This window comes from Delphinus delphis, chromosome 1 (assembly GCF_949987515.2).
Source record: "Delphinus delphis chromosome 1, mDelDel1.2, whole genome shotgun sequence".
Classification (NCBI taxonomy): Eukaryota; Metazoa; Chordata; class Mammalia; order Artiodactyla; family Delphinidae; genus Delphinus; species Delphinus delphis.
This window is the reverse complement of record NC_082683.1, coordinates 34,271,016-34,291,096: the sequence shown is the minus strand read 5'-3', so window position 1 is coordinate 34,291,096 and position 20,081 is coordinate 34,271,016. Positions and strand designations below refer to the sequence as shown.

Sequence of the window (20,081 nt, the reverse complement as noted above, 5' to 3'; positions counted from 1 at the left end):
TCTGTTTCAGTCCCTGCTCGTTGTTTTGGAATTGCTGGATATATAAATCTATGTTTAACTTTTTGAGGAACTGCCATAAAAATATAAATAATAACCATAGTAATGGGTATGAAGTTGTTGCTTTCTTAAACTATACTTATTCTATAATAATAGTTGAACCCTCCAGTCCCTGGACCATTACATCCTCTCTCAAACTACCAGAAACTCTTTGGTTTCACTTATTTCCCCCTCAAGCCTGGACCCAACTGTTGTTCATTTCAATCAATCTCTCACCAATGTCCCCAGTTATCTAGCTCCTTGTCTCACCTTCCCTGCAAACCCAAACCCAGGGGAAAGTTTGACCATTTGACTTTCCTCTGCCTAATTTTAGTTTGCTGAGTTGCTGGTAGAGAAAAACGCAACAAGTATGCAGACCGGAGCCACTACAAATCCATGGTCTGCAGCCTGGGCCAAGCTCCTTTACTTGCATAGGTCATTCTATGCGCTTTGCCAGTTTCTGCTACCATTTCACTCTGTAAATATTCAGGATTTCCATCTCTCCCATCAAACTCCAAATCTCACGTCTCCCCTCCACCTCTCCCACCAAACTCCAAATCTCACCTCTCCCCTCTGCTGGTCGACGACCTTGTCTCCCATAGCACTAGTAAAACTAAGGCCATCATAAAACTCTGGATATCACCACCGGCGTTCGTTAGTGGCTGCATAAACCTGGGAAGTTTTCTTTGTCTTTAAGATCCGTGATTCTCCTGCGACTTGTTAAACTAAAAGTTACAATGGTTAGCACAACAAACTCCACCATTAGGAAACTCTTCTGTTTAGAAATAAAGACTATCGGAAGATGGTGGAAGAGTAAGACACGGAGATCACCTTCCTCCCCACACATACACCAGAAATGCATCTACACGTGTAACAACTCCTACAGAACACCTACTGAACGCTGGCAGAAGACCTCAGACCTCCCAAAAGGCAAGAAACTCCCCCACGTACCTGGGTAGGGCAAAAGAAAAACGAATAGGCCCGTGAGCCATGACCGCTGAGCCTGCGCGTCCGCAGCGCAGCGGGAGAGGCCACAACAGTGAGAGGCCCGCGTACCAGGAAAAAAAAAAAAAAAGAATAAACAGAGACAAAAGGATAGGGACGGGACCTGCGCCAGTGGGAGGGAGCTGTGAAGGAGGAAAGGTTTCCACAGACTAGGAAGCCACTTCGCGGGTGGAGACTGTGGGTGGCGGAGGGGGAAAGCTTCGGTGCCGTGGGGAAGAGCGCAGCAACAGGGTGCAGAGGGCAAAGCGCAGAGATTCCCGCACAGAGGATGGGTGCCGACCGGCACTCACCAGCCAGAGAGGCTTGCCTGCTCACCCGCAGGGGAGGGCGGGGCTGGGAGTTGAGGCTCGGGCTTTGGTCGGAGCTCCGGGAGAGGACTGGGGTTGGCGGAGTGAACACAGCTTGCAGGGGGCTAGTGCACCACAGCTAGCCGAGAGGGAGTCCGGGAAAAAGTCTGGAGCTGTCTAAGCGGCAAGAGACTTTTTTCTTCCCTCTATGTTTCCTGGTGCGTGAGGAGAGGGGATTAAGAGCGCTGCTTAACGGAGCTCCAGAGACGGGCGCGAGCCGCGGCTAAAAGCACAGACCCCAGAGACGGGCATGAGATGCTAAGGTTGCTGCTGCCGCCACCAAAAAGCCTGTGTGCGAGCACAGGTTACTATCCACACCCCCCTTCCGGGGAGCCTGTGCAGCCCGCCACTGCCAGGGTCCCGGGATCCAGGGACAACTTCCCCGGGAGAACTCACGGCGCGCCTCAGGCTGGTGCAACGTCACGCCGGCCTCTGCCGCCGCAGGCTCGCCCCACACTCCGTACCCCTCCCTCCCCCCCGGCCTGAGTGAGCCCGAGTCCCCGAAGCAGCTGCTTCTTTAACCCCGTCCTGTCTGAGCGAAGAACAGACGCCCTCAGGCGACCTACACGCAGAGGCGAGGCCAAATCCAAAGTTGAGCCCTGGGAGCTGTGCGAACCGAGAAGAGAAAGGGAAATCTCTCCCAGCAGCCTCAGGAGCAGTGGATTAAATCTCCACAACCAACTTGATGTACCTGCATCTGTGGAATACCTGAAGAGACAACGAACCATCCCAAATTGAGGAGGTGGACTTTGAAAGATTTACGATTTTTTCCTCTTTTCCTCTTTTTGTGAGTATGTATATGTATGCTTCTGTGTGAAATTCTGTCTGTATAGCTTTGCTTCCACCATTTGTCCTAGGGTTCTATCCGTCCGTTTTTTTGTTTTAGTTTTTTTCTTAATAATTATTTTTTTATTTTAATAACTTTATTATATTTTATCTTATTTTATTTTACTTTACCTTCTTTCTTTTTTCCTTCCTTCCCTCCATCCTTCCTTCCTCCCTCCCTCCTTTCTTTCTTTCTTTCTTTCTTTTTCTTTCTTTTATTCTTTCTACTTCTACTAATTCTTTCTTTCTACTTTTTCTCCCTTTTATTCTGAGCCTTGTGGATGAAAGGCTCTTGGTGCTACAGCCAGGAGTCAGTGCTGTGCCTCTGAGGTGGGAGAGCCAACTTCAGGACACTGGTCCACAAGAGGCCTCCCAGCTCCACATAATATCAAACAGCGAAAATCTCCCAGAGATCTCCATCTCAGCACCAGCACCCAGCTTCACTCAACGACCAGCAAGCTACAGTGCTGGAGACCCTATGCCAAACAACTAGTAAGACAGGAACACAACCACACCCATTAGCAGAGAGGCTGCCTAAAATCATAATAAGGCCACAGACACCCCAAAACACACTACCAGATGTGGACCTGCCTACCAGAAAGACAAGATCCAGCCTCATCCACCAGAACACAGGCACCAGTCCCCTCCACCAGGAAGCCTACCCAACCCACTGAACCAACTTTAGCCACTGGGAACAGACACCAAAAACAACAGGAACTACGAACCTGCAGCCTGCAAAAAGGAGACCGCAAACACAGTAAGATAAGCAAAATGAGAACACAGAGAAACACACAGCAGATGAAGGAGCAAGTCAAAAACCCACCAGACCTAACAAATGAAGAGGAAATAGGCAGTCTACCTGAAAAAGAATTCAGAATAATGATAGTAAAGATGATCCAAAATCTTGGAAATAGAATAGACAAAATGCAAGAAACATTTAACAAGGACCTAGAAGAACTAAAGATGAAACAAACAACGATGAACAACACAATGAATGAAATTAAAAATACTCTAGAAGGGATCAATAGCAGAATAACTGAGGCAGAAGAACGGATAAGTGACCTGGAAGATAAAATAGTGGAAATAACTACTGCAGAGCAGAATAAAGAAAAAAGAATGAAAAGAATGGAGGACAGTCACAGAGACCTCTGGGACAACATTAAACACACCAACATTCGAATTATAGGGGTTCCAGAAGAAGAAAAGAAAAAGAAAGGGACTGAGAAAATACTTGAAGAGATTATAGTTGAAAACTTTCCTAATATGGGAAAGGAAATAGTTAATCAAGTCCAGAAAGCACAGAGAGTCCCATACAGGATAAATCCAAGGAGAAATACGCCAAGACACATGTTAATCAAACTGTCAAAAATTAAATACAAGAAAACACATTAAAAGCAGCAAGGGAAAAACAACAAATAACACACAAGGGAATCCCCATAAGGTTAACAGCTGACCTTTCAGCAGAAACTCTGCAAGCCAGAAGGGACTGGCAGGACATATTTAAACTGATGAAGGAGAAAAACCTGCAACCAAGATTACTCTACCCAGCAAGGATGTCATTCAGATTTGATGGAGAAATTTACAGAAAAGCAAAAGCTGAGAGAGTTCAGCACCACCAAACCAGCTTTACAACAAATGCTAAAGGAACTTCTCTAGGCAAGAAACACAAGAGAAGGAAAAGACTTACACTAACAAACCCACAACAATTAAGAAAATGGGAATAGGAACATACATATCGATAATTACCTTAAATGTAAATGGATTAAATGCTCCCACCAGAAGACACATATTGGCTGAATGGATACAAAAACAAGACCCATATATATGCTGTCTACAAGAGACCCACTTCAGACCTAGAGACACATACAGACTGAAAGTAAGGGGATGGAAAAAGATATTCCATGCAAATGGAAACCAAAAGAAAGCTGGAGTAGCAATTCTCGTATCAGACAAAATAGACTTTAAAATAAAGACTATTAGAAGAGACAAAGAAGGACACTACATAATGATCAAGGGATGGATCCAAGAAGAAGATGTAACAATTGTAAATATTTATGCACCCAACAAAGGAGTACCTCAATACATAAGGCAAATACTAACAGCCATAAAAGGGGAAATGGACAGTAACACATTCATAGTAGGGGACTTTAACACCCCACTGTCACCAATGGACAGATCATCCAAAATGAAAATAAATAAGGAAACACAAGCTTTAAATGATACATTAAACAAGATGGACTTAATTGACATTTATAGGAAATTCCATCCAAAAACAACAGAATACACATTTTTCTCAAGTGCTCATGGAACATTCCCCAGGATAGATCATATCTTGCATCACAAATCAAGCCTTGGTAAATTTAAGAAATTGAAATTGTATCAAGTATCTTTTCCGACCACAGGATATGAGACTAGATATCAATTACAGGAAAAGATCTGTAAAAAATACAAACATATGGAGGCTAAACAATACACTACTTAATAACAAAGTGATCACTGAAGAAATCAAAGAGGAAATAAAAAAATACCTAGAAACAAATGACAATGGAGACACGACAACCCAAAACCTATGGGATGCAGCAAAAGCAGTTCTAAGAGGGAAGTTTATAGCAATACAATTCTAACTTAAGAAACAGGAAACATCTCGAATAAACAACCTAACCTTGCACCTAAAACAATTAGAGAAAGAAGAACAAAAAAAACCCGAAAGTAGCAAAAGGAAAGAAATCATAAAAATCAGATCAGAAATAAATGAAAAATAAATGAAGGAAACAATAGCAAAGATCAATAAAACTAAAACCTGGTTCTTTGAGAATATAAACAAAATTGATAAACCATTAGCCAGACTCATCAAGAAAAAAAGGGAGAAGACTCAAATCAATAGAATTAGAAATGAAAAAGGAGAAGTAACAACTGACATTGCAGAAATACTAAAGATCATGTGAGATTACTACAAGCAACTCTATGACAATAAAATGGACAACCTGGAAGAAATAGACAAATTCTTAGAAATGCACAACCTTCCAAGACTGAATCAGGAAGAAATAGAAAATATGAACAGACCAATCACAAGCACTGAAATTGAAACTGTGATTAAAAATCTTGCAACAAACAAAAGCCCAGGACCAGATGGCTTCACAGGCGAATTCTATCAAACATTTATAGAAGAGCTAACACCTATCCTTCTCAAATTCTTCCAAAATATAGCAGAGGGAGGAACACTCCCAAACTCATTCTACGAGGCCACCATCACCTTGACACCAAAACCAGACAAGGATGTCACAAAGAAAACTACAGGCCAATATCACTGATGAACATAGATGCAAAAATCCTCAACAAAATACTAGCAGACAGAATCCAACAGCACATTAAAAGGATCATACACCATGATCAAGTGGGGTTTATTCCAGGAATGCAAGGATTCTTCAATATAGGCAAATCAATCAATGTGATAAACTATATTAACAAATTGGAGGAGAAAAACCATATGATTATCTCAATAGATTCAGAGAAAGCTTCTGACAAAATTCAACACCCATTTATGATAAAACCCCTGCAGAAAGTAGGCATAGAGGGAACTTTCCTCAACATAATAAAAGCCATATATGACAAACCCACAGCCAACATCATCCTCAATGGTGAAAATCTGAAAGCATTTCCACTAAGATCAGGAACAAGACAAGGTTGCTCACTCTCACCCCTCTTATTCAACAGAGTTTTGGAAGTTTTAGCCACAGCAATCAGAGAAGAAAAGGAAATAAAAGGAATCCAAATCAGAAAAGAAGAAGTAAAGCTGTCACTGTTTGCAGATGACATGATACTATACATAGAGAATGCTAAAGATGCTACCAGAAAACTACTACAGCTAATCAATGAATTTGGTAAAGTAGCAGGATACAAAATTCATGTACAGAAATCTCTGGCATTCCTATACACTAATGATGAAAAATCTGAAAGTGAAATCAAGAAAACACTCCCATTTACAAGTGCAACAAAAAGAATAAAATACCTAGGAATAAACCGACTTAAGGAGACAAAAGACCTGTATGCAGAAAATTATAAGACACTGATGAAAGAAATTAAAGATGATACAAATAGATGGAGAGATATACCATGTTCTTGGATTGGAAGAATCAACATTGTGAAAATGACTCTACTACCCAAAGCAATCTACAGATTCAATGCAATCCCTATCAAACTACCACTGGCATTTTTCACAGAACTAGAACAAAAAATTTCACAATTTGTATGGAAACACAAAAGACCCCAAATAGCCAAAGCAACCTTGAGAACGAAAAATGGAGCTGGCGCAATCCGGCTCCCTGACTTCAGACTATACTACAAAGCTACAGTAATCAAGACAGCATGGTACTGGCACAAAAAACGAAAGATAGATCAATGGAACAGGATAGAAAGCCCAGAGATAAAGCCATGCACATATGGTCACCTTATCTTTGATAAAGGAGGCAGGAATATACAGTGGAGAAAGGACAGCCTCTTCAATAAGTGGTGCTGGGAAAACTGAATAGGTACATGTAAAAGCATAAGATTAGATTAGTCCCTAACACCACACACAAAAATAAGCTCAAAATGGATTAAAGGCCTAAATATAAGGCCAGAAACTATCAAACTCTTAGAGGAAAACATAGGCAGAACACTCTATGACATAAATCACAGCAAGATCCTTTTTGACCCACCTCCTAGAGAAATGGAAATAAAAACAAAAATAAACAAATGGGACCTAATGAAACGTAAAAGCTTTTGCACGGCAAAGGAAACCATAAACAAGACCAAAAGACAACCCTCAGAATGGGAGAAAATATTTGCAAATGAAGCAACTGACAAAGGATTAATTTCCAAAATTTATAAGCAGCTCATGCAGCTCAATAACAAAAAAACAAACAACCCAATCCAAAAATGGGCAGAAGACCTAAATAGACATTTCTCCAAAGAAGATATGCAGACTGCCAACAAACACATGAAAGAATGCTCAACTTCGTTAATCATTAGAGAAATGCAAATGAAAATTACAATGACATATCACCTCACACCACTCAGAATGGCCATCATCAAAAAAATCTAGAAACAATAAATGCTGGAGAGGGTGTGGAGAAAAGGGAACCCTCTTGCACTGCTGGTGGGAATGTTAATTGGTACAGCCACTATGGAGAACAGTATGGAGGTTCCTTAAAAAACTAAAAATAGAACTACCATATGACCCAGCAATCCCACTACTGGGCATATACCCTGAGAAAACCATAATTCAAAAAGAGTCATGTACCAAAATGTTCATTGCAGATCTATTTACAATAGCCCGGAGATGGAAACAACCTAAGTGTCCATCATCGGATGAATGGATAAAGAAGATGTGGCACATATATACAATGGAATATTACTCAGCCATAAAAAGAAACGAAATTGAGCTATTTGTAGTGAGGTGGAGGGACCTGGAGTCTGTCATACAGAGTGAAGTAAGTCAGAAAGAGAAAGACAAATACCGTATGCTAACACATATATATGGAATTTAAGAGAAAAAAAATGTCATGAAGAACCTAGGGATAAGACAGGAATAAAGACACAGACCTACTAGAGAATGGACTTGAGGGTATGGGGAGGGGGAAGGGTAAGCTGTGACAAAGCAAGAGAGAGGCATGGACATATATACACTACCAAACGTAAGGTAGATAGCTAGTGGGAAGCAGCCGCATAGCACAGGGAGATCAGCTCGGTGCTTTGTGACCGCCTGGATGGGTGGGATAGGGAGGGAGGGAGACGCAAGAGGGAAGAGATATGGGAAAGTATGTGTATGTATAAGTGGTTCACTTTGTTATAAAGCAGAAACTAAACCCCATTGTAAAGCAATTATACTCTAATAAAGATGTAAAAAAAAAAAAAGATGGACTGCAAATCATGAAGGACATATTTCTAAACTAAGTGGCAAATTAAGCTATTAGGAAATGATAAATATATTTGATTATATAAAAATTTAAAGCATCTATACAATTAACATTAAAGTTAAAAGAAAAAAAAAGAAATAAAGACTATCCAATCCTCTCCCCCCCAAAAAAAACACAAAAAAACTCTGGCAGCTTCTTCTGCTACCACCAATACACTAACCTTCCTCTTTCCCTCCAGGAGGAGCTTTCCATCCTCCTAACCAAAGCTAATTCCTTTACCTGTGTTCTAGATCCCACCTTCTATTGCTTCCTCAAGGAAGCTTCTTCTTTTCTGTTTGCTCATTATCTCCCTCTCTATTGACGTTGTGCCCTTAGGTCAAGAGGTCTCTGATCTTGAAAATAAAGATACAAAAATATCTCTTTTTTGATCCCACCACATCCCCCCCAAGTTACTTTCCTCTTTCTCATGTCTTCCACACTCCTCAAATCACTGCATTTGGCTTCTGCTCTTACAACGATGCTCAAAATGCGAAATCCAGGGAATTCCCTGGTGGTCCAGTGGTTAGGACTCTACGCTGTCACTGCCGAGGGCCCAGGTTAAATCCCTGGTCGAGGAACCACAAGCCGTGTGGCCAAAATTTAAATAATTAATTTAAAAAAATGCCAAATCCAACTGGACGTGTTTCTGCTCTTTTTGTATACGACCTCTGTGCAGTATCTGCCCACTCATTTCTCTGTTCTATGATGTCACGTCACTTTCTTCTGTTTTCACTCTTACCTCCCTGGCCTTTCCTCCCCTGTGTTCTTCCTGGGCTCCTCTTCCACAGACCTGTCAAACGTCCTCATTCTTAAGGACCCTGCCTTTGGCTCTCTGCCCTTCTCACTCTCACGGGGATGAATAGCTTGGGCAAAGGAGTCTGACATACCTTCGTTCAATCCCTGGCTCCATCACTGTATAGCTGTGTGACTAACACAAGTCATATAACTTTTTAAAACTTTGCTTTCCCCCAGATAGAATGGATATAATAGTAATGCCTACCTCATTGGGTTGTTAGGAGGATTAAATAACAATGCATCTCTGCTAAGCTCCAGCTCGATCTAGAAAAAGTGGAAAGAAACAGAAATACACTGAAGTTAGAACAAATACAAGTGCAGGTGGCAGAAACTGCCAGTTGTCCTTCAATATGTATTCTTCCCTTTTTCTGCAGAAATAAGACATTTAATTTTTTTGACTGATCACAGGGATGCCTGCTTTCAGCTTGATACAGCTGTGTGACTAAGGTCTGACCAATGGGATGTAAATGGAATTGTGTGCCACCTAGCCTAGGAAATGTCCTCGAAGGAACAGGATGTCCTCTTCCTCTTCCTCTTCCTTTCTACTGGCTGGCATGCAGACAAGATAGCTTGAACCTCGAGCAGCCATCCCAGACACCGTGAGGCGGAAGCCACAGGCCATGGAGAACATAGTAACGCAAGAGAAGAAATCTGAGTCTCTGGCAATTTCAAAATGCTGCCCTATCAGTTCTGGGCTGCTTTATTCTTGACTTTTATGTGAGAGAAATACATTTCTTTCTCAAGCCATTACTATTTTGAGTTTTCTCACCTTTACAGCTGACCAATCCCAACTACTCAGGAGGGTTACTGGAAGAATATGATACAAGAGCATATGCTGCAAACTAAACCTAGCTACATGGGAAATGGATATGGAACTGCACAGCCATTACTAGTCTATCCTGACCCATGAGGTCTTTGTCTATGGGTTTCCTTGTGAATCTGCTCCCATTTACTTGTTTCTCTACATGGATGGACTTTCTCTGCTTGCTTACTCATCAGCTAAAAACAGCCATCCAAGTCCTAAGCCTATGTAATTTTTCAGATTAAGTCATTCCTGTTATCTACCTCTTAGTTCAAATTTATGAAAGACAGACAATTATTTGTTGCTCACCCAACGAATTACATCCCTCTTTCTGAAGTTAGTTGTCCAGTATTCCTCATTCAGTCAGTTGTGGCTGGGATAGGTTGGAAGTAGGGGTACAAATACGGCCACCAAAGCCTACTCTTTTTAAGCAAGCATTGGTGGAGAGGTACAAGTTCCAGGGGAGAGTATGTAGGCTAGGAAGGCAGTACAAAATGAGTCTACTATTTAAGACCAATGCATATCCAACTCTCTAGTGAACAACTCAGTTTGAACAATCCACTCATCTTTCTCTTACACCTGCTCCTCCTTCTGTATTCCACAGTTAATAAAATCACCATCAATATATAGCCTCCCAAGCCAGAAACCTAGGGGTTATCCTTAGCCCCTCCTTATTCATCCCACTCTCATGGACAACCAGTCCTGAATTTGTAGGTTCTACATCTTTTATGATTTTCCAGTTCATCCTCTCTTAGTTTAGCCTCTCCTCATCATTTGCCCAACTTAGGGTAATAGCATCCTTAACTGACTCCCCTGCTCCCAGGCTGGCCCCCATTCAGTCTGTACTCCACAAAGCTCTCAGACTGACCCTTGTGAATGCAAGTCACTTGCCACTTAACATTCGCATTGCTTTCAGGAAGAGTTCCAACCCTTAGCTTGGCACCAGAGAGTCTCCACAAGCTGGTTCTCGCCTGTCTCTCTCGTCTTATCTCCTGCCACACCTTGACAGCCCTTCATGCCAGTGTACGGATTGATCCCCATCATGCTGCTTATTCCATGACTTTGAATATTTGGGTCCCTCTGCCTGGAATCCTGGGTCCTTCTGCCTGTTCTGCTCTGACATCCCAGAACTAACATTTTTCCAGTGGATTTATTGAGACCCGATAGTTGAGCAATTCAAAAATTCTAAAAATGCAGATCTTGAGGTAATACAAATTCATTCTTTAAATACTAAATGCTTTGACATCTAAAGTGGGCCTAAAATTGCCCACATAACAAAGTATATGAGAATACTGTTCTTTAAAAGGAGATACTGAATAAATGCTCATTAAGTATCTTAAAAAGCCACTGTCTAGAAAGAAGCACATCCTGTAGCGATTTGGGGCTTCCAAAAATGTCTAGATGTAAAGAATGAGGCGGTATATCTGTCAAAGAAAACCGAGACAGACACAAAGAATTTTAAACGGGAGGAGAGCAAAAAGAATGAGTGCAGTCATTTCGACTTGTTCTTATTTCTCCTAGTAGGTGCCCTCCAACTACAGTGCAGGGGCCAGGACCATACCTCATGCTACAGCACATCTCCTGGCTCTGAGAAAAGGATGAACTTTGGATCCCATGGTCTTCGAGTGACATAAGGGAACACAGTAAAGAGTATGGCCATGAAAACTGAGATATCCACTTGGGTTATTCATCCTAGTCCTTCTTTCTTCCTCCTACCCAAATATAATTTAAAACTTACAGATGTCTTAAATACAGTATATATTATACCTTTTATTCCTTTTCAATCCCTGAATAAAATGAGAAAAATACTTTTTTTAGAAGTTCAGAACAATGTAGCAATGTTTAAACTTAAAATAGAAAATTAAGTGAAAAAGAAAGGCAAAATGTACACTGTAATTATAACTATGTAAAAAACGTATGCACATAAGCAAGGACTGACACAGAACAGAAAAATGAACTGTTGATACGTCAAACTCAGCACTACTGACATTTGGGGCTGGCTAATTCTTTCTTGTGGGGGGTTGCTCTGTGCACAGTAGAACGTAGAGCAGCATCCCTGGCTTCTACTAACTAGCTGCCAGTTATACATCCCCAGTAGTGACAACTACAAATGTCTCCATCCATTGCCACATGTTCCTTACGGAGCAAAATACCCCCACCCCCGTCCCAGGTTTAGAACCACTGGGCTAGGGGTGAGAGGAAAATTTTTTTAGTTTCATGTTAATATTGCCATAATGATGTTTGTTCAATAAATGCATATTGGAAGGGGAAAGGAAAACTCCTTACCATGTAGCATCTAACAGCCCCTTTTTCTCAAGAGTTAGAATTTATTCAGTTCCCATTTAATGTGAAAAATTGAAAACGTTGCAGAACTTGTTTTTCTTTTCCAATCTACTATAAAAAAGAAAGCTGAATTTCTCAGTATTTGGAAACCTGCCTTGGCTTTAAGCATGAACATCACAAATAACTGCTGTAATTGGCCTGAGAATTAAAAATATCTAAATCATTCTATCCCCACAAATACCTGTTAAAAAGGTACACTTTGCATATCTTCAAAATAACTTTACATTTAAGAATAGTAAGACTCAATGAGAAACACATACTTTAAGACAAATTAAATAAAGTTTTCCATGCTAAAATACAATTGCACTGGATCTAAATAAATCATATTCTATTTTTAAGGCCTCTCTGTTCCAGTCTTTTTAGGACTATTAAGCCTGCCCCCTTGCCAAAAATATTTATTTTCAATCATTCCTCCTTTTTTTTGTTGCTGTTGTTTCTTGACTCCCATCTCAAGGGATGTTTCTGATTAACAAACTGACATGAAGAGGAGGCACAAGAACTGTTTCAAGCATCTCCTCTCCCGAAAATTCTATCGTATCACGGTTTTGGGTTCATATGGACTTAAAGTTGAAATCTTGTTACATGATCATTCTGAATGATCTTTTCACATGCATGAATGCATCACTAAAATGTATGCCTAACACAGTATTCACTTAAGCAAGGAACAATCTTCCTTTTTTATATAAGACTGCGATAAGCCCAAAAAATGCATTTTGATTTTTTTCCCCCTCCACTTTCAAAACACACTAGTAGAAATTTACTGTTTGTATTTACCAAAGTGTGCTTCTCCATTCTCGTCTCTAGTTTACCCGAGACAGAAAGCTTGCCGTAGCACAGAGAAACAAAGAAAATCTTCCAAATGATTCCAGGATTGGAGAATGTGAAATACTTAGATACCCAAAGCATTGTAGCAGGAAAGAAGGAGGTCGTGTAGAGATGACAGAGGTGGTGGAGACGAATGGACATTCAGGAGTGTGCAGTGTGGACAAGAAAGGGTGAGAATGGCTGCGGAATGAGCAGGATGGGAAAACTGGCGCTCAGGATTAATGAGAGAAGTGGATGAGGTTGTAGCTTGAAAGGCAGAAGGTAACTGACTTGATGACGCCTGATGTTGAGGATACAAAATGCCTCCGGAGCTTCATCGGGAATTAAAGTTCTGCATGGCGAACATAGGGCACAACGGAGAAAACGGCAGTTCTTTGTTCACAGGCCGACAACCAGGGGAATCCGTGGCTCGGTGGACTTTGTCATGGCCTGGACCTTCAGATGCATTCTCTGTACAGGGGAGAGTCTTCGCCTGGAAAGTGAGAAAAAGAACGTCTACTTAACAGACTGAGGGTTCTAAGCCCTCTTTAAATAAAAGCAGCAGCCTAATTCTAAAGGCCTGCGGCGGGTGGGTCCCGGGAAACCGGCGAATCCATCCTTAGGCAGAGAAAGGCCAAGCCAGGTGAGTCTCTTCCGTCGTTTCAGGCCCTGCTGGGCAGAAAAGCGGGAAAGACCTGAAATGCTAAAAAAAAGAGCGGAGAATAGCTGCTTTTCTCCTTGCGGCTGCGGCGGGAACCTCAGGAACCAGGCCGGAAATTGTCCTTTAGAGAGAGCGGTGAGTGTCCGGCGGCAGCTACGCTCCACCGCTGCTCAGCGGAGAGCTGCAGGTGCCGGTCCGGTCACGGGCGTCATAGCAACCGCGCTCTCTGCGGAGACGCCGCGTCCTTCCGGCGGGAACCATAGAAACGACACGCACCATTGGCTCAGGGGCTGTGCTTCCTGCCAGAGACCATTGCTACGGCGCAGAACATTGGCCTCTGGCTTAGCTCCGGGAACGAAGGTACGGTTCATCCCATTGGCTCTGTAGTAACCATGGTAACGTAACGGCGTGTATTTGCAACTTTTAAGTGTAAGTTTTGCCACAGGGTGTTTATAGTTCTCTAGCAGCTTCCCGCCAGACCTTATCGAGAGCCCAAGCCTAATAAACTTGGATTTATTTTTCTAGAAGTAACTTCATTCTTAAAGGGGGAGGTTGCTAGGTCAGGAGTTCTGAATTTTAGGTCAGAATCTGTCACTCATTACCTGGGTGGGGCACCTAAGACAAATCACAACACTTTTGGAATCGGCTTATTATTGTAAAAATGAAGAAACAGGACTTGACTAGAACTATCCCTGAAGCTGAAGTCCTTCAGAAGCCCTAAGCACTGAAAATTCGGTTTATGTGAACAGTATCCTCCACCTATGTAATGCAAAATAAAAATATCTAAAAGACACAAAATTTAACATAGCCTCGGTTTTTATCATCTTCATTTAAATGCTCTTACCGCAAGATTCTAGTTAGTTCATCAAAGCTCGATTTTATTCATGTTTTGGGGCCCTTGCTTTGCTGGTATCCCAAACACATACTTCACATTTCTTAGTCTTATTCTAGTTTCTCACAGGATCCTTTCCAAAGCTTTGCCGCTTCTACATGCATTATCTGGACGGATCTTATCCCTTACTTTCTAGAAGTGCTTCAATCTCTCCCTCTGGCACCAGAGCCCTTGCAAATGTTTTTCTCTCTGATCTGAAATGCTCACCACCATCACCTCCAGCCCACTTAACTTCTACGTAGCAGTTCAAGTGTCATTTCCTCAAGGATACTTTCCTTAGTCCTCTGATCTAGATCAAGTTCCTTATTTGCTCTCATTGACTTATGTTCCTTTTCATTCTTAGGTTGTTTTTTTTTTTTGTCCGAGCCGTGGCTTGGTATTGAACCCGGCCACGGCAGTGAAAGCGCCGCATCCTAACCATTAGACCACCCTCATTCTTAGTTTTCTTTCATTCTTTACACACTTCCATTTGCTGATTCAACAAACAAACAAAACAACTTCTTGGAATTTTTACATGTGTAAATACTGTTTAAATGCTCTGAATGGAAACTAAACTGAATTGGAAAACACTCTAAATAATTCCATTTAGGGTAGTGGTGGTTGTTTTTAAGCATTAACAAAACACAACAGAAAATGGTTCCCAAGGGAAGTAATAATTATGATAAAAACAAACATTAGAATCACTTCTAGTTCTAACTCCATTTATCCTCACTGTACAGTCAAAGATAATGACAGCCATCATCCACATAAGCTATAGATGTAGGGAAGAAAATCAATCTTTTATTTCATGCCCCTTTAGTACTGCAGCCACTGCCTAGCCTGTTGCTTTTTAGGTTTTGCCAATTGAACCAGAAGTTAATTTAAAACTTTTGTTCAATAGGATTTCTGCTTCCAGAGAAGTCCTGATTGCTGCAGGTATTTTTCCTCTGCTTCCTGATTTAATGAAGTCACATTTCCTAAACACTTCACCTGAAGTATTTAGATGTGTCTTAGCACTTCTGTTCATATCTTTTCAATTAAAGTTTATTGTACTTCTGTTACCAGACACACTTCGGGCTACCCTTCCCAACTCACTCCATGAACTGCATTTTAACTCATTTATGTGAGGTAGAGTACTTGCTTCTACCTAGTTCTTAATGGTAGTTTTTCACATTGCACTCCGGACCATCCTATGGGTCATTTAGGGTATTTCTCAGGACTGCACTTCTTTTGCACTCCCAACTCAAAGCCCAGGACAGTGGGAGCTTTGGAAACACTGCTTTGCTAAGTGAGAAAAACAGCAATTGCAAACATTTATTTAATGTGAATTACGTGCCAAGTGCCAGACTCCTGCTTTACCTTCACCATTTTATTTATTTAATCCTAACAAATGATGGTATTTTGCAGAGAAATTATCACCATTTTATAGATGAGGAAACTAAGTCAGGTATCTAAGCTTACAATGCTAATTGGTGGCACAGCTGGAAGGGTCTAACCTGGCTAAGATGACTCCAAAACCCATACTCTTTACCACCCTGTAATGCCTCCTTCAGGGCAGTGGCCACCAGCTGGGCCCTGCATGGCCCCAGGTAGAAGCCTGGGTTAACTTTCCCTCAAGAGCAGTTCTAAAATATTTGAAAGGTAAATTCTTAACTCAAATATGGAGTGAGTCTAGGACAAGAAGCAAGGAGTAAATGTAGTGGGACAATCATCATTCTATAGATAATCTATCTTTGGGGAGGTGTCCTTCTCTCCTGCTCCCATCTTTAGTAAATTTCAAAAAAAAAAAAAAACCACAAAAACATCATCCTTTCCATTGTGTTGGCTTTGGGGCACACACTTTATTGTACTTAATTTTTTATATATCCATTTCCCAAACTAGACATGTTTATTCATCTTTTGAATCCTCAAAATCCTCAGGGCCTATCACATAGTAGGCATGAACAAATATTTGCTCTTCAAAGCATGGCCATTCATGCATCCATAATCCCTTTTACAGTATGAAGAAGATTGATATTCAGGCCCCACATGTATATTTTGAGGAATATAATTCCCAATACGTTTTTTTTTTCTTAAGGTGAGAAACAACTTGAATCATTTTCAAAATCAAGATATCATTCAAGTGAGTGTGTCAGGTGGTTTGGTCATAACTGCTTTACCTTTGTTCTCATGTTTTCTGAGTATTAAAAGACCTTTAAAAGAGAAACACCAAGCACTATTCGTCTGCACACCACTCACTGCTTTTCCCCTTCATTTTCTGTCTTTATGAAAGCAAAGGATTTATTCTAGTTCTCACCATCTGTAAGAGCCCTGGTCCACTGAACAATCTTTGATCTTATAAATAAAGGCTTTTTACTTCAGTTTTTGTCATGTATAAAAGCGGTATGTCGAGACTGAAGATCATCCACTATCTTCTCTTCTATCTCTATACCTTTTCCTACTTCTTCCTCTGATAACAATAACTTGGTTTCTGACTCTTTGGTTATAATAACCACAAAGGACCGTCGTGAATCAAGGATGTTAGCCACCACCACTTGATGTCGATAAATTTCCAAAGCATTCCGTGCACGATCAATTACAATGAAGGGGTCAGTCTCCAACTTAAAGGAAATTATAAATGCTTTGGGAGCCCAGTCTTTAACCAAAGGAGAAAGCATTTTTGGCACCATCTTCATTGTTATCTGTATTGGAAAAAGAGAAACTTAATAAGCAAACAAGGTTACCACCTACCAACCAGGTCAATCTCAAGGGAAACTAAAGAAGCAGAGACTCAGATGCTTGGCTATGTCAGTTTAAGTGGGACTTCTCACTTCAAACTTTTTAAAGCATATTAAATGCTTACTTAAAAGCCTTGACTCTGTAGTGTTCATAAGGATGCCTGATTTCAAAGCTTCATACATATTCTGGGGCAAACCATGTCTTATGAATTAGCCCTGCTCTGCAACCCTCATCGCCATTAATAGAACTCTAAAGAACAGCATTACATCTTCTCAAACATTCCCTTTTATTTTTGAAACCAAACCCTCAAATAAACAAATGCAAATAATCTGTTTATGCAGATGTTACTTTGGCGGAAGTTCAAATAAGGTTGAGTTTTAAACCTCTCAGCCTAAAATATTTCTTGCATTGCTAGACTGGCTATTTGACTCCATTTAAAAATTGTAACTTGTAAAAAAAATAAAATAAAATTGTCACGTACCATCTTAGCATTGAGGAAACAGAAGTGACTGTATTTTCATTCATTAAATACTACTATATTATTCTCAATCCCTTCTAAGGGGAATGTTGAGTCGTTTTGTGTACTTTCAAGATAGAACTAGGAATGACAGGAATTATAGGATAAACTAAAGCTCCCAGAATTTAAAAAGTATGAAATCACTAAGCTCACCATCAGGATGTCCCCTCAAAGAGTTAGCAAGTATGATAGGAATCACATACCCATTCCCCGCTTTATTTTTCTCCTTAGCATTTATCACTACCTAACATAGTATGCATTTGACTTACTTATTGTCTCCTCTGCAGAATATAATCAAAACAAGGGCACAGTACGTTTCTTTTCACTGCTTTATCTCCAGGTCCTATAATAGGGCCTGGCATATAGTAGGTACTCAATAAATATTTGTTGAAGAAATGAACAAATGAACTACTCTACAAAGTCAGAAAGTGCCCCACAGGTAGTTTCTCCTATTTAAATTCTACTATTTAAATTTCTCCTATTTAAACTCTACTATTTAAATTTCTCCTATTTAAATTCTACTTTTATCACCCAATAAATGACTAAGAATTCCCTCAGGTTCCAAGTAGCCAGATCATCTCAGCATCTCAACCACACCACTACCTTCCCCACACCTCTTCCTTAAACTGCAACAATAACCACCATCTAATCACCCCCCCCAACCACTCTCTCTAATTCACCTTTCATACTGATGCCAGAATGTTCTTCTCAAACAAAAACTTTATCTCATTCTCCTACTTTGGTTGTCCTTGGCTCCACAGGATAAAGTTCAAGCTCCTTAGGAAGGAATACAAAATCTTCTACGTAGGAAGCTGTCTCTTCGGTCTGCCCTCCATCCCCACCACTCTCCAGGCTCTCCAGCCTTACCAAACAACTTCAGTTCACAACACACTGCCCATTTCCAAACTCCAATCGTTTACTCTGTCTGGAGTGACCTTCCCTACTTTGTCTGGTACACCCTCTGCTCATCTTTTAAAACCCAGTTCAAGCCATCTCCTCCAGAAAGCCTTGACTTTCCCCGAGATTCACTCACCCCATGCTCTGACTTCACTTTGTACGTACCTCTACTAGAGTATTTATCACTCTGTACTGTAATTATGTCTGTGTCCAGCAACCTCACTAGATTGTGAGGTCCTTGAGGGAGAGCGGTGTCTTAGTCATCTCTGATCCCTAGTGCCTAGCACATACGGAATGCAGAAAGGCCATCTCCAGATCAAAAGGAAATTAACCCAAGATTGGTTATAGGGAATCAGATCTCTGGAAGAGAAGCGCCCATCACCTGCAGTGGGCCCCCAGATGACTGGATCTTGTGTTCAGGCATTTCGGACACAGGAACATAGAAATCTGACACGGCCGCAGCCAGGTAAAACATCGCAGAAGAGCCTGCAAAAAGAAGCACAGGGTGTAATAAATCGGAGAAGGGTATGGAGTCAGCTCCTTTTCAACTCAGGTTCCCCCGCTGTGAGAGCCATGGGTAAAGAGGGGGTAAGGGGATGCGCGTCTTGGGGGAAAGGCTCTGCCTCCCGGCATCCGATGGACTCCTAAAGGCACGCACCTAGCGGATTGAGCGCCTGGGCTGCAGCCTGCAGCAGATGCAAATAGTCTGCCAAAGTGGTGAACTCTATGGCCAGGAAGGTGCCGGCAGCCTCAGCCTCCTGGTAGCTCCGCAGAGCCGCGGCGAAGCCCGGGAGTGCCTTCTCCTCCGCCTCCAAGCTCAGCAAGCCCGAAGCCGCTCGGCCGGAGGGCCGCAGAGCCGACAGCCAGGTCTGGGGCGGGAAGCGGTGGGCAAAGGGGAAGGCAGAGCGAGCACGGTACAGAAACAGGACCCCGTAGCCCGCGGCCAGGAAGGCTTCGGCCGAGGTAGCACCGCGCCGCCCGCTGCTGAAGTTGTCCAGGAAGCGCACAGGCCGGGCTTCCAGGGGGACCTTGGTGCCGCCGGACGTGACCAACACTACCCGTCGGCCCTGCGCGCCCAGGCCGGCAGCGAACCGAGCCATCACCTCGGCCCAGCGCGCGGCACCGGCGGGCTGGGGGAACTCGGCGACCAGGTCGACTGCCGCCATCGGTCCCGGAACCCGCCGCGCCAGCGCAAGCTACGGGGTCTTCGGCGCCACGCCCCCTGCCCCGGTACCTGGCCCACGCGCAGCCGCAATAGTGAGGGGGCGGTTCGCTACCATGCGCTGCAAGCCAGCGCCGGGTTTCTGCAGGTCTGGAAATGCGTGCTGGTTCCGCCCCACAGCGTGCGAAATTGACACTGAGCTGGCGGGAGTTCTCGGCTGGGCAGGCACCTGGAGGAGTCACACCCCCTCGTTTAGTTTCCTAGTCTGGGTGAAGATCTGGACGTGTTTGACCCTTACCGGCTACCATACAGACCCTGCTAGGCTTGGACCTCGCTAAAATTTGAGTGCCCGGCCATTTAAC

General features: G+C 42.2%; 2 protein-coding genes across 6 annotated transcripts in view; both read right to left on the bottom strand.

Moving 5' to 3' along the window:
• Window positions 1-13,787, bottom strand: part of CCDC30 (coiled-coil domain containing 30) — a 170,036-nt gene extending 156,249 nt beyond the window's left edge. For 2 of the 3 annotated variants that reach the window (XM_060020474.1, XM_060020480.1), the window contains exons 1-2: window positions 13,185-13,787; window positions 9,150-9,208 (exon numbers count right to left, since the gene is read on the bottom strand). Coding sequence is in view for 1 of the 3 variants with exons in the window: in XM_060020491.1 (XP_059876474.1) it covers window positions 9,150-9,208; window positions 12,864-13,055 (251 nt within the window). In the remaining 2 variants the exon portion in view is untranslated. Of the gene's footprint in view, window positions 1-9,149; window positions 9,209-12,863 lie in introns of all 3 variants that reach the window. The other variant, XM_060020491.1, reaches the window with a different exon arrangement.
• PPCS (phosphopantothenoylcysteine synthetase) lies at window positions 13,372-19,789 on the bottom strand. 3 transcript variants are annotated; one of them, XR_009520616.1, is made up of 3 exons: window positions 19,216-19,789; window positions 18,723-19,043; window positions 13,372-13,386 (listed from the first exon to the last, which is right to left on the bottom strand). XR_009520616.1 is itself a non-coding variant. In XM_060020505.1 (3 exons), the coding sequence occupies exons 1-3, from the start codon at window positions 19,721-19,723 to the stop codon at window positions 16,783-16,785; spliced, it is 936 nt and encodes a 311-aa protein (XP_059876488.1). In that variant the 5' UTR covers window positions 19,724-19,789; the 3' UTR covers window positions 15,832-16,782. The 3 variants fall into 3 exon arrangements, 2 of the variants coding, with proteins under 2 accessions (XP_059876488.1, XP_059876502.1); XM_060020505.1 differs by lacking the exon at window positions 13,372-13,386 and adding an exon at window positions 15,832-17,106 and having other exon boundaries at window positions 18,940-19,043; XM_060020519.1 differs by lacking the exons at window positions 13,372-13,386; window positions 19,216-19,789 and adding an exon at window positions 15,832-17,106 and having other exon boundaries at window positions 18,723-18,831.
• Between the last annotated feature and the right edge of the window lie 292 nt (window positions 19,790-20,081).

What these genes read in the sequence shown, in the direction of transcription:
- PPCS (XM_060020505.1), bottom strand. Translation starts at nt 19,723, where the DNA reads ATGGCGGCAGTCGACCTGGTCGCCGAGTTCCCCCAGCCCGCCGGTGCC. An exon ending in CCAGGCGCTCAATCCGCTAG is followed by an intron (nt 19,044 to 19,215) that starts GTGCGTGCCTTT and finishes TTCTTTTTGCAG; the next exon opens with GCTCTTCTGCGATGTTTTAC. An exon ending in CATCTGGGGGCCCACTGCAG is followed by an intron (nt 17,107 to 18,939) that starts GTGATGGGCGCT and finishes TTTCCAATACAG; the next exon opens with ATAACAATGAAGATGGTGCC.